Source organism: Silurus meridionalis, chromosome 13, assembly GCF_014805685.1.
Source record: "Silurus meridionalis isolate SWU-2019-XX chromosome 13, ASM1480568v1, whole genome shotgun sequence".
Classification (NCBI taxonomy): domain Eukaryota; kingdom Metazoa; phylum Chordata; class Actinopteri; order Siluriformes; family Siluridae; genus Silurus; species Silurus meridionalis.
Window position 1 is genome coordinate 9,975,154 of NC_060896.1, and position 13,781 is coordinate 9,988,934.

A 13,781-nucleotide genomic window follows, 5' to 3' on the forward strand; every position below is an offset into this window, starting at 1 on the left:
AACAGCCGAGTCGCTGTACGCTCTTTAAACAAAATCCGAAGCCGCACCTCTTCAATAAACACTGAAGCACTAAAATCTACACGTTCACTTTGTGTAGCTGTGCAAACTCCCACACTCGTCTCTCTCTTATCCAACAGGATTTTAATCCAAATCTATCCTATTTGTACATGTGGAGGCCATGTTTATCTATAAATACTACACAGCACTTCTGTAAGTCACTGCATTAGAACATTTGCTAACTGTTTCAAACGTAAATATTCCATTTATTACAGAACTTTTGGAAACCCTGATTATAAAAGGCGTACAAATAGCAGTAATGTTCATGGATGCAGGTTCTTTCTAATGATTATGAAACACTGGATATAGAAAACAGAACCATTTATTGTAGTGAACAGATTTCTAAAAGTAATAAACACAAAAAACGAACTAAATTTTAAAACAGAATCAATTTTTGCCAAAAAATCTATATTAAAAAGTGCCTTTACAAAAAAAGAACAGATTTAAAAATTTGAACTAGAAATGCATGGTGCATGATTAAAACACAAAGTCTGGCTCGGTCATGTCAATGGCCCAGGCAAACTTGTCCCTCTGGGTCTTGTTATAGATTTTATCCAGTTGCACCTCCATGTTCTTGCACCTACAAACAGGACACAATGAAATGTACATTAAAGCATCTATTATCTGTTGCACAAAAAAAATAGGTTTTAAATTTAGTTGTGGATGAATTCTGGAAAAAAAAAAAATATATATATATATATATATATATATATATATATATATATATATATATATATCTATATATATATATATCTATCTATCTATCTATCTATCTATCTATCTATCTATATATATATATATATATATATATTTATTTATTTATTTATTTATTTATTTATTTATTTAAAGTTTAGAAGCAGCTAGTCATACATGCATCTTCCCTTTTTTCATATGCAACAAACCATCAAAACGTTCCAGGACTTAAGAGTCCAAATGTAAATTTCGGCTCTCACAGTAGAACTAATGCAAGACTGAGAACAATAGAAGGGTTGCCAGGAGAAAGCATCTTTTTTTTGTGTTTAAATACAAAAAAAGCATAGCAGCATGGCTTAGATTTGAAAACTTGCATCTAGGGCTGAAACGATTCTTTGAGTAAGTTGAGTGATTCGAATACAAAAAAGCCTCGAGGCAAATTTTTTGCTTTGATAAAATATGTATGCTTCACTACTACACCCAGAGCACTGTGTTTCTCCACGGTCCATTATTACTGATGCACCACATCAGAACGTTTCCAAAGTTTGGGATCATCAAACTTAAAAAAAAAAAAAAAAAAAAAAAGCCGTACAGCACGTTAACCCTTTTTAAAGGAATTCAAAATGTTTAGTATTTTTTGTTTTCATTTTTGTTTTATTTTTTATTTAATTACTTTGTATTTTGATGTAATATGGCTAAATGGTTACATTTTTTTACACAGATGGCAATTTCAATCCTAAAAAGGAACACAACTTGTTCATTTTAAGAGAGTCTTGTTTTCTATTGTACATTTAGCACTGCTCTTTATGGAGAAAAATGACTTCTTATCCGATTACTCGATGGACTAATTGGTAGAGTATGCAAAACTAAAATAATCGCTGCAGCCCTAGTTGAATCTATACAAAAATTGAACTTATGTAAGACGAGACCAAAGTAGAGACATCTGGTCCACAATGCACAGCACCATGTTTGTTTGTGCTGAGGTGTTGTTTTTAGCCAAAGGATGATTTAAAGCTTACTATGCAGACACAAGAACTTTGTGACCTGCAATCATTGAGTTGGCCATGAACACCAACGTGTTCTTAAGTCAAATGTGTGTCCATCTCTCTAACAGCTAAAACTGGGTCATAGAACAAGACAATGATCTCAAGCACACCACTATTTCAACAGAATGAAATGCTGTGCTAGGACCTTAAGAGAGCTGCGCATGAACAAATGCCTAAAAACTTCAACGAACAGTGGCCAACATTCCTCCTCAACAATGTGTGTGTGATAAGATCTGAGAGACTGAACATGATTACTGATTAAATTAAATACAGAAAATGAGTTATTGCTTCAGAGGATGGTTGTACAAGCTACTGAATCATAAAGTGTACTAAGGATTTCGCACATGGTTTCGTCCATTTTGGTTTGATTTTTGTCAAAAAAAATTTTACAATGGCACGAGGTAATACACGTGTTGCCTGTGTAAGATTGTATTTACCTAATTGTAAAGACCTGCTAAGGACGAGATGATTTTTCTTTCATGCCAATTGATGGTGGAAATTAGATTTATAAAGGCTTTTGCTATTGCTAAGGGAATTTGGAGTTATTTCATATTTATATCTCTGTAAATCTGCCAGTCATGATTTCAAACTTACAATAATTTCCTGTTCCTAGTGACCCACGTGTGCTTAAAAAATAAATAAAACATCAGTGGGAATATACTTTAACTGCAGTTCACTTACAAGAAATAATAGAGGTGCCAATACTTGTGCCACACATATATTTAACAAATATAAATTTTTAGATAAATCCATGTTGTTTGCAATTGTTTGATATCCATATATGAACAGTATTTTTGTTTCTAGACTATTGTTTTTCCACAGACTTCTTTGCTTCTATTTCCCAATTGGGCCAACAGTAGCGGAGGGCACTGTAAATTGTGTGGAAGCCTGAAAAGCGGCAGCCTCACCAGGCCACGCTGATGCGTGGGTCCAGATAGTTTAGCTTGGAGGTGCTGAGGGCGATCTGCTTGTTCTCCTCTCGATCTGTAGCCTGAACCTCCATCCTAAGCAGCTGCTCTTCACAGCGCTGCACTGCCTTCTTCTTCTTCTCTATCACACTAAACACACACACACACGTTCTATTACAGCAAATGAAAAATCATGAGGCACTTTAAACTGAATATTGATGAGCAAAAAAAATCATGGTTATGAACAAACCCTCATTAAAACTTATCCAATTCCTTGAAGCACATGAGAAAACAATTGATGTTTTTAATAACCTGAATACTGTGCATTCTAGCTCATGTCCTCAGTGAACAACAAGAGGGGGTGGGCGGAACGGAAAGGGAACTTACGCCAGCAGTTTGTTGTCCGAGTTCCCTTTGGCTTCCTTCTTGGCTTGCTTCAGCTCCTTTTTCGCCAGCGCCAGCTGCTCTTTCCTACTCGCGATCTGAGGACAGTGAGGCGCAGTAAGTCACATATCCAGCACCAAGGAAGCGTATGCGAAGCATTACAAAGCACACGGTAAAAACACGTGCAGTTACATGACTAATCTTATCTTGGGGACAGGACTGTATCTCTCATATATACAGTGTAGAAACACACTACATGGACAGAATATTTGAACACCTGACTTTTTTTTTTTTAGCCATTCGTGCCTCTAGGATGCATATAGGATGTGTGTATATGCTGAAGCATCACATTATTCTTTCACTTGTACTGGGAGACTTAAACCTGTTCCAGCATTACAGTGCCTCTGTGCACAAAGCCAGTTTTATAAAGATATAGTTTACAAGTGTTCGAGTTAAAGATCTTGAGTAGTCTGCTATAGAGCTCTGATCTCAACCCTGAACACCTTTGGGAGGAATTAAAACACTGACTGCACCCCAGACCTCCTCACCTCACCCTACAGCAGTGCCTGACTTTAATGACACCCTTGTGGGATAATGAGCACAAATCTCCACAATCACACTCCAAAATCTAGACAAGAGTGGCCATCAACTGGTTCTGTGTATTATTATTAGTGCGTCTGTCTAGGAGGATCAGTGGAAATTACAAAAGCATTCCAGTGCCATCTGATGACATTTGTGTACGCAGCTGCATATGGTATATGGATTAGAGAAACAATTTGAATGAATGAATATTAAATTCATATTCATTCTTTCCTTACAATTCAATTAATATAGCAATCTAAAAAGAAAAAAAAAACGTGTGAAAACACTTAAAAGGATCGTTCATCACACTTGAAATCACAACACTTATCATACTTAAAGTTCTCTCATTATTAGTTCATGCCCTAACTAGTTCATATTTATATATATTGTCCACGATATTGTAGTTTTTTTTTTAAAAATGTGCGATTTGACATTAGCAGACTAGTGCCAGTGTGCAATTAGTGCTTGTTCATTAAAATAAAAAATACAAATACGGTAAGATGAGTCTCTGTCACAGCTGTCCACATTAAGGTACCAGTCCAAGAACGTAAATAATCATCTATTTATCATTACGGATAAAACACCTAATTTACATATTAATTCAAGTATTAGAATGTGATTATTCACATACTACACTTCCATATATTAGTCCGGCAAAAACAATAAAAGGGCTTCAGCCTGTTTACTGCAGTGTCATAAAAACTAGCTACAAGAACAGAAATGTGCACTAGGTATTAACATTTAATTTCTATTTCATGTGCTATTTCTGTGACTGCTCACACCTTGACCTGAAGGTTTGCCATGGACTGCTCGAAGGTCTTTGGCGGCGCCCGCTGATGGTTACAGAGAACTGCAACCGCGCGGTTCGCTCTGTTGTAGGACAGCAGCTTCTCCACCAAATTCTCTGAACCTGTACATGAGGCAAAAAGAAAAAGCAATGAATAGCTTAATAATAAATAATTCATCATCTTTAGCGGAATAAAAAAAAATTACAATTAAAAGGTCAACCTGGACATTGTGTACTGCACACACAAAAAGAAAGCTCACATGTACACACCCCCACACACACAAGACATTTCAATAATTACTAGGTAACTAGCTTGCTCATAAAAAATGCAGAATAATTTCAACGGCTAATTGTGCAGGAGAGCAAATACACACCATCAGCGGCAAAGTAAGTGCAAAGTAAGCCCATGCTGAAGATGCCGACACACACAGACACACACATGCACACACTTTGGAAATTCAGTTCGAATGAATCATAAGATATCTGTGATTCCAGCAAAACAACGCTAATAATCTATATGTGGTTCTTTCCCGACCATTACCATGAAGTTGGCACGGTACCCCACACCAACCGTGAAAGTAGGGGTGGGCGATATGAGCTAAAAATTATATCATGATATTTTTCACTGTCCAGACGATATCTGTATTATATTACAATATAAGAAAAAATTAATTTTAAATCATTTTAGTAGACCACAATTACATTCAGACACAAGATACATTTTAAACATACTGATTTCGTTGTAAACTATTTCCCAACAAAGCTGTGGTGGGCACGTTGTCTACCGCAGCGGATCTCTGGTCTTGGCTCCAGAGTTTGAATCGACTTTCTGAAACCTTCTTTCTCCACAGTTTTAATGGTTACCATCTCTCTCTGTGATGTGTGATTGCACTTGCTATGTCTTTCCCTTATTTATTTATTGCTCATCTAATCATAAGGAGTCCCGGCAGCAAATAAAGACTATTGATTGCTATAGACTATTGGAGGTATCTGTTGCATGCATTTGGTGTTTCCACTTTTGGCTACAACAACACAGTGACGAAACATCGCATTGATTGGTTCGATGTTGAACCCAAATCAGTTCCATACAAAACAGGAGACCACCTTCTTTTTAAACCAATTCTTCCTATTGTTAAACTTCACGAGTTTGCAAACAGCAGTTGCCTGTGCATGCTTGTTCCTTCGTCGTATGGGACTGGTTGGGGTTTAACATTTGTGTCGCCATGCCCGTTGTAGCCGGTTTTGTTTACTACATAAATTCAAACATGTTCTTTCATAGTTGTGATGTCTTCAGTATTAATGTACAATGTTAAAAATACTACAAATAAAGAGAAACCACTGAAGGAGAAACTTTTGAATATTACTGTGCATATATAAAGAGCGAATTGTAATATAGCTTCTTATAAAACCATGAATACAAATGATAAAAACAGTGTGTGTTTGTGTGTTCTGTGATGAACAGCAGAATAGATGGGTGAAATTGAAGTCTCTGTTCATGTTCTGCGTGCGAAGCCATTTGAGGCTTTATCTGTTTGACAGCATGGACAAAGGAAGCTATTACACATGAGAGAACGATGTTTTGTTGTTCAGCTCTAAGTCAGACAGCAGGTTATTAAGGTTTCTACAGGATGCAAAGCAGGTATTAGAAAAGAAAAGAAAAAAAAAAAAGAAGATATACTGTATCATTGTAGAACACCACCATATTTGAGTTTGGTTGATCTTAAAGCTGCAGACATTATAGCGATCCTGAGAGAAATCTACTGACGATTCCCAACATCAATCCTTCAAATCTTAGAAATGGAACAGAAGTTGTGTCCCGTATACGAAATCAATTTTCTTGTCTTCTGCAAAATTATGTTCAGAAGTGATTGTAGCCTCTGGTCAGTTTGTTGTACTTTAAAAGATGTTGTGTTAATCGATAACTGTTCCATTAAAGTATCTAACAGCCAAATGGCAATTATCCCTTCAGCAGCTGCTTGTGTTAGCACTTCGTACATCTAGACTTTGGTTTAAAATTACAAATAAATTTGGCTGTAGGTTTGGGGTCATTTTCCTGCTGCCGAATAAATTTGGGGCCCAAACAGACACCTCCTCGATTGTAATGCATGATGGATAAGTATCTGCTTGCACTTAGGACACCATTAATCCCAACCGAATCTCCAAAACTATCTACAGAAATGCAGCCCCGAACATGCAAGAAACCTCCACCATGCTTCACTGTTTTCTGCAGACACATAATTCTATCCCACTGTGCTGATAAGTAAATGTCAATTATTCCTTCAGCAGCAGCTACTACAGTAAATCGAGATTATAATAAATAAACAAATAAATGAATTGAAAAGAACCTGATCATCTCTGTGTGATCACTGGTCTTGTTACAGCCTGCACCACCAAGGAGTCCCTTTTCACAACAGTGAAAACATGAACAGCGTCCCTCCATAGAGAATCACAATAAGGCACAGCATTAACTATAATGAGTTGGTTCCTTTCCATCACTCCAATTGTCAAGCAAGACCACTACCTCGACCTTGGACCACCATCTCACCCTATGGTACACAATTGGGCTCAGATCGACTATAAAATTATTAAAAGCTATACATGCAAATCTGAGGGTTTTGAATAGCAAATTTTGAGTAGCATGCTTTGTGCGCTTGGAACAAATCGACTCAAAGTGTTCTGTACTCTTTTATTAAAAGTCTGAAGTCATGTTAATGTGGAGCATTTATACAATCTCCGACCACTTTATTAGGAACACCCATATACCCATTCACTCCTCCAATTACCTAATCAGTCCATCATGTTGCAGCAGTGCAACCAATATATTCACTCACACTTGAACCAGCATCTTTGGTTAATATTTATGCTTGATTGTTGGTGCCAGATCAGCTGGTTTGTGTATTTCTATAACTGCTGGTCACACAGATTTTCACACACAATAGTCTCTAGTAGAATGCTGAAGGAACAAACATCCTGCAAGCAATTTGTTACTGAAAATGCCCTGTAGACAACAGAGGTAAATAAAGAATGGCCAGACTGGTCTGAGATGAGACAAAGACTACTCATATAACCACTCTGCATGATTGTGGTGAGCAAAAAAGCATCTCAGAATGCACACAATATTGATCCTTGAGGCAGACAGACTCTAAAAGCAAAAAAAAAAAAAAAAAAAAAAACAACAGGTTCAACTTCTGCCAGTCAAGAACTAAAACCTGAGGCTGCAGTGGGCAAAGAATCACCAAAACAAGGCAGTTAGAAACTGTTAAAAACATAGCCTGCTCTAATGAATGTCAAATCCATGGACCTAGGACATGTATGAGGACAGTGTGACAGCAGCAAAGTGTGCAGTAGGAATGACAGATTGGTTCAAGGTGAAGGTTGGGAGGTGCATCAAAGTTCGGGTCTGAGCCCTTTCCCGTTTGCAGTGGTGATGGACAGGTTGACTGACTAGGTCAAACAGGAGTCTCCATGGACTATGATCTTTGCGGATGATATTGTTATTTGTGGTGAGAGTAGGGAGCAGGTTGAGAAGAGCCTGGAGAGGTGGAGGTATGCGCTGGAAAAGAGTGATAGCAGAAGTGATTTGTGATAGAAGGGTATCTGCAAGAGTGAAAGGGAAAGTTTATAGGACTGTGGTGAGACCTGTGATGTTGCATGGATTAGAGACAGTGGCATTGAGTAAAAGACAGGAGGTGGAGCTGGAAGTAGCAGAGCTGAAGAGATTTTCATTGAGAGTGACGACAATGGACAGGATTAGAAATTAGTTTATTAGAGGGACAGCGTATGTAGGACGTTTTGGAGACAAAGTGAGAGGCGAGATTGAGATGGTTTGGACATGTGCAGAGGAGGGGACATGGGGTATATCGGTAGGAGAATGCGCATGTAGGACGCTTTGGAAACATGCTGAGGATGAAGCCACCAGGATGAAGGAAAAAAAGAAGGCCAAGGAGGAGGTTTATGGATGTGGTGAGGGAAGACATGCAGGTAGTTGGTTTGAACTGATGTAGAGGACAGAGTAGTGTGGAGACGGATGATCCAGTGCGGCGACCCCTAATGGGAGCAGACGAAAGCACAACACAAATCCATTAACCCACCTGCCTTATTGTCAGCAGTCCAGGCCAGAAATGTACCCATCCCTCTACATCCAGCATTATAATACACCATGTCACAAAGCAAAAACTGTTTAAGTGATTTCAGGAGCTTAACAATGAGTTCAGTGATTTTTAGTGACCGTTTGAGTCACCGGTTCGGTCACAATCCAACTGAATCCAACTGCAACTAAACCCGAAACAGAAACAAAATCAGACGTCAATTGTCCTGGTTAGCAAGCTCTTGTCTAAATTTACAAACAGAAGCACTGCCACAGCAAGCACCACAAATACCCGCCCTCTGAGTTTGATTGACAGGGTTGCCTCTTGACAGTTGCAAGACACTTGAACTCTTCACATTGGAGTGTGAAGATGAGAGAAAAAAAACGGATAAATTTCGGTTTTAATATGACTTTCACACCAATAAACAAAATGACAAATTTTGCAATAAAGTTTTGGCACCCTTGGTACATCACTGTGCAAAAAAAAAACCCCACCCATGTAAATTTTATATGCGATTGAATTTAAAGTGAGTCTCGAATAAAGCATGCTCATACAGGAACTGCAACTGCAAGCAGCCGTCTGAATTAGCATTTCCTAATTAGCATGTTGCATTTGAATCAAGTCCGGAAACTGCCGTCGTACTGTATGAATGATTCATGCTGAGCAAAGTATAAATTGGATGTTCTAAATCCGGCGCAGTGTTAATTACAGTCGGTGGGAGACTTACAATTGCTGAGCTCTTTGAGTTGCTGCTGCAATGTCATCGAGGCGTTGTATGTCCTAAAAACCTTGGCTGTAAGACCAGGCATCAGGGAACTCAGATGCTTGTTCAACATCGCAGTCTGGAGAGGGAGAAAAAGAGAACGTTGCTTAGGCTACACGATTAAAACAGACGCAAAAAAAAGTTTTGTTTCCAAAAATAACACTCCTCATTCGGGTTTCACTAGATGGCAGTGCTGCACTGAGATTGAAAATTAGGACTTCAGCAGCTCTACAATGCCACAGAGGGGGAAAAGATTGTTACTAGACTAATACTTTTTTAAAGATTGTTAGTTACCAAGATAACAGTTTATAGAGCTCTGAAGCTAAAAAAAAAAGGAATTAAATCTGAATTTCCTATAAGGAGAAATATATATATATATATTATATTTTTTTCTCCTTATAGGAAATTCAGATTTAATTACTTTTTTTGCTTCGGAGCTCTATAAACTAGTATTAGGTACTAAATGTTATTATTGGCAGTTATTTCTTTGTTTTGAACTTCTAGGGGTCAGATTTACCCCTAGAATAAGCAACTTCATATTACAAGTGGTATTGATGGGCCACTTTATGCCTTCACTACCAAATCTAGTCCTTCTTAATACTAATCATCAATGACAGTCTGACCTGGTTGTAATCTTGACCTTGTGGAGATGTGTTCCAAAATTGCCTCCATACTATTCATGCACACATTGTACCAGTGATTCTAAAAATACCTGCTAAACAGAGCTGTGGAAAGACTGATGACCTAAAAATATTATGTACACATCACCTAGTGGAAAACAAATGTGAATTAGGCCAAAGGTAAAGCATTCAGGATTTCCAGGGAAACATCAGCTGATCACAGTCATGCCTGTGACGTGCAGTAAAGAGAGCTGAAGCAAAGGGAAATGGAGTCAAGTGCGAAGATAAGAACCTAAACTAGAGTGGGCAGAACATTAGACAAATGTTATGCTCTGTGAATACACTAAGGGTAAAAACTAGAACATAAAACACACTGAAAGGGTTTTCTCACGCCTAACAAGTTTAAATCGACAACAAAACGTCAGCAAAAGTTTAACTGTAATAAAATACGCTAATTGTATGTAACAAAAAAAATAATTCAGATTTATTTCCCAAGGATCCAAGTGCCATAAGAATTAGGATGGATGGCCCTTGTGCATGAGTCTGTGAGAATAGAACAGGTTCTGTGTGCCAGATATGAACACAATCATTACCACTGACAGCAATATGACACACAAGATCACAATATCACAGAGCCGTTTCATTGTCCCAGGAGCTCAGCCCTGTGTTCAGTGATTAAACTGGGATTAGGAGACCCTCAGAGAAAGTGTTTAAGGTATAGCCTGGCATTCCAGCTATACATCAACACACACCATACACTGATATCTAAATATATTAGTCACGGAATCTTGCTTCAAAAAGCCCAGTGTATATAAACGTTAGAGAGAGAGAGAGAGAGAGAGAGAGAGAGAGAGAGAGAGAGAGAGAGAGAGAGAGAGAGAGAGAGAGAGAGAGAGAGAGAGAGAGAGAGAGAGACTTTTGTTTGTTAATTTATTATTATTTTTAAGCATTTTGTGATTTTATATATATATATATATATATATATAGATAGATAGATAGAGATAGAGAGAGAGAGAATTACACAACTTATGTTAGATCTAAAAATGAACATGATATTTTCACCCCTTCATGTAAGATGCTCATGATGAAGCATTGTGTGAAGTCTGAAATCTTTATTAAAAAAAAAAAAAAAAAGATATTATATTGTAAACTAAATAAAGCAGGCTTCAGTATCGCAGTGTTGCTACCGACCTGTGGCAATGTGTAAACGTGCGTTATTTCCAAATGAGATTTGTAAATTTGAAGACCTCTATAATGATTATATTTATACTGCATAAATAATAAACCACTCAAAATCCAAGACATAAAAGATAAATGAGCATCATTAAGTGCGAACAATGAAGTCCTCTAGACTCGCAAACAAGGTTCGCTGGCAAGAATAGGAAGCTGATACTGGTAAAATTACTCATTTATCTTAATACATAGTCATAAATGTGTACTATGCAAATGAAAGTATACAAAAGTGGTGGATTCATCAGTAGGACTGAAGAAGCTCGCTCTTGATCACAATTTGCCAAACTTTGTGCACAAAATAACCTGATTGTTTTTGGGTAAATGTCTGACAGATTAAAACCATAATTTACATTCATCAATGCATTAAAACTGATCAAATGTAGTTTTCTAACTGGTGGCTTGACTGCAAATTACTGCATTAATTTATTAAACTGGCACACAAGGAATAATAAATGCTGATCGCATAACAATCATTAGATCTAATCAGTCAGAAGATACTGAACCTATTTCTCCAGCAGCAGCTCCATCAATAGGGCTAAATATCATTCAAATCACATGCTGTCCATACACATTACCATTTCTATAGAACGCACTCATTCATGTGGATTTCATGAATGTAAAGTAAATGTGCTGTTTTTTTATCCAAGACAGTCATCGATATATAGATAAAGAAAAAAAAACTGTTGATATTCTGACTCTATGTAAGCGTTTTTTTGGAAGGAGTCTCCAGTCCAACTGGTAAAACTGAAGGTAAAAGCCTTCATGACCAAGAACTTTGCACTGTCTCAAATTTCTATAGTATTATCTTCAGCAGAGAAAAAATATATAGATGAATATTGTGTTATGAAGGAAAACAAGAAAAAAATGGTAATGGGGGAAAAAAAAAACAAGAATTTATCAAGTAAAAAAGCATAATGTTGCTCCCCAAAAGATCGTACTGCTCAGGTTGAACTCGTATTGCTCAGGTTTTGCAGTCTGCCCTAGGCAACAGTATTTCACAATAAATGAGTGTGTTTGATTATGAAGAACAATAATCTGGACACTCCATCTAGCTACACCCTTACACCCTGTTGACTCTGATTTCTAACATCTGGCTTCTCTATGACTGATTCAGCAAATGCTGAACTGATCAAAAACAGACTACATAACATATGGAGGCCGGTATTAATGAAATCTTCATTAGCGGTTTCATAACGATGGTTTGAAATTAGTATAAGTTCTCCTTGTTCCACCAAAAACAGCCCTGCTTTATCAAGGCATGGACTCCACAATGCATCTAGAGGTATGTTGTGGTATTTGGCATCAAGACATCAGCAACTGATCCTGTAAGTAGTCAGGATCCTTCATGGATCAAATTCAGCACCTCCCCCACAGATTCTTTGCAGTGTGGCAGGGAGCCTTATCCCGCTGAACGAGGCCACTGATATTATGGAATACCACTGTCATGTAAGAGTATACATGATTTACAACACTGATGAAATACGTTGTACATGTCAAAGTAACATTCACATGAATGACAGGGAGCAGAGCAGAACTCTGCTCAAATGTTCAATGTGTTGTCCGTCTTTGGCCTATTATGGTCCAACGACTGCATACTGGGAACTCCCCATAAAACCTCTGTTTTGAAGATGTCTTGACCCAGTACCCTAACCATTAGAGTTTCCATTTAAACTTAATCAGATCCCTATAGTTGGCCATTTCTCCTGCTTCCAACAAATCAAATGAAGGACTGACTTTTTACTTGCTGCTTGATACGATACATCTCATGGCTGGGCAGTTCCTTAGTTTGTTCCTTCCTTATTTTCTTAATTTCTTCCTGAGTTCCTTCCTTCATCAGTTGCTTCATACTTTCATTCCTTGTTCCTTAGTTCGTTCCTTCCTTATTTCCATATTTTCTCTATTTTATTAGTTCACTCCTCCCTCTTCCTTTAGGTAGTTCTAGTTTTTTTTCATCCTTAGTTCTTTCCTTCCTTAGTTTGTTCCTTCCTTCCTTCTTTAGTTCATTCCTTCCTTAGTTCAGTTATTCCCTCCTTCCTTAGTTCTTTCCTTCCTTGCTTCTTTCTAAATAAATTTCAATATTAATACCAACAGTCTTGCAACTTTAGCTTAAAAAAAAAAAAAAAACAAAACAAAAAAAAAAAAAATGTATAGACATTTTTTTTAAGAACCAGCTGAAACACGTGCACAGAAAAATTATATTCAATCCTTCAAGATTCTGAAGCTTACAGCCAGAAAAGTGTACAAAACGTATCATACTCAACAACTGAAACACAAAAATGTTGACTCTGTTTACTCAACTCAGGAGGTCGAGTAAAAACTGAATTTAAAGTGTGCAGGCTCAGAGCTGGACCAGACTAATTAGACGGCTGATAAGGCAATAAGTCTTGTCTCCTTGGTACAATTACAGTAATAATTCGCTATGCATAGCCTGTCATGACACAGAGAGCAAGAGAGACAGAAAGAGAGTCAACCGTGTTTGATGAGCTATTTCTGACGGCAGTGCATGAGCACCGCTGACGTTTTGACAGCTGATGTCTGATTATAAATGGAACTGATAAGGTTCGCAGCCATGCGTATGTATGTATATATACACATGTATTAAAGTGTGACTGCATGAGTA

General features: G+C 37.5%; 1 protein-coding gene across 3 annotated transcripts in view; it reads right to left on the reverse strand.

Annotated features, from left to right (window-relative positions):
• Positions 1 to 361: 361 nt before the first annotated feature.
• The window catches only part of zgc:173742 (DNA topoisomerase I, mitochondrial), a 59,382-nt gene continuing 45,962 nt past the window's right edge, over positions 362 to 13,781 (reverse strand). For all 3 annotated transcript variants that reach the window (XM_046864796.1, XM_046864794.1, XM_046864795.1), the window contains exons 16-20: positions 9,273 to 9,387; positions 4,453 to 4,580; positions 3,092 to 3,186; positions 2,705 to 2,854; positions 362 to 637 (exon numbers count right to left, since the gene is read on the reverse strand). In XM_046864796.1, the coding sequence (XP_046720752.1) occupies positions 535 to 637; positions 2,705 to 2,854; positions 3,092 to 3,186; positions 4,453 to 4,580; positions 9,273 to 9,387 (591 nt within the window). In that variant the 3' untranslated portion in view covers positions 362 to 534. The remainder of the gene's footprint in view (positions 638 to 2,704; positions 2,855 to 3,091; positions 3,187 to 4,452; positions 4,581 to 9,272; positions 9,388 to 13,781) is intronic.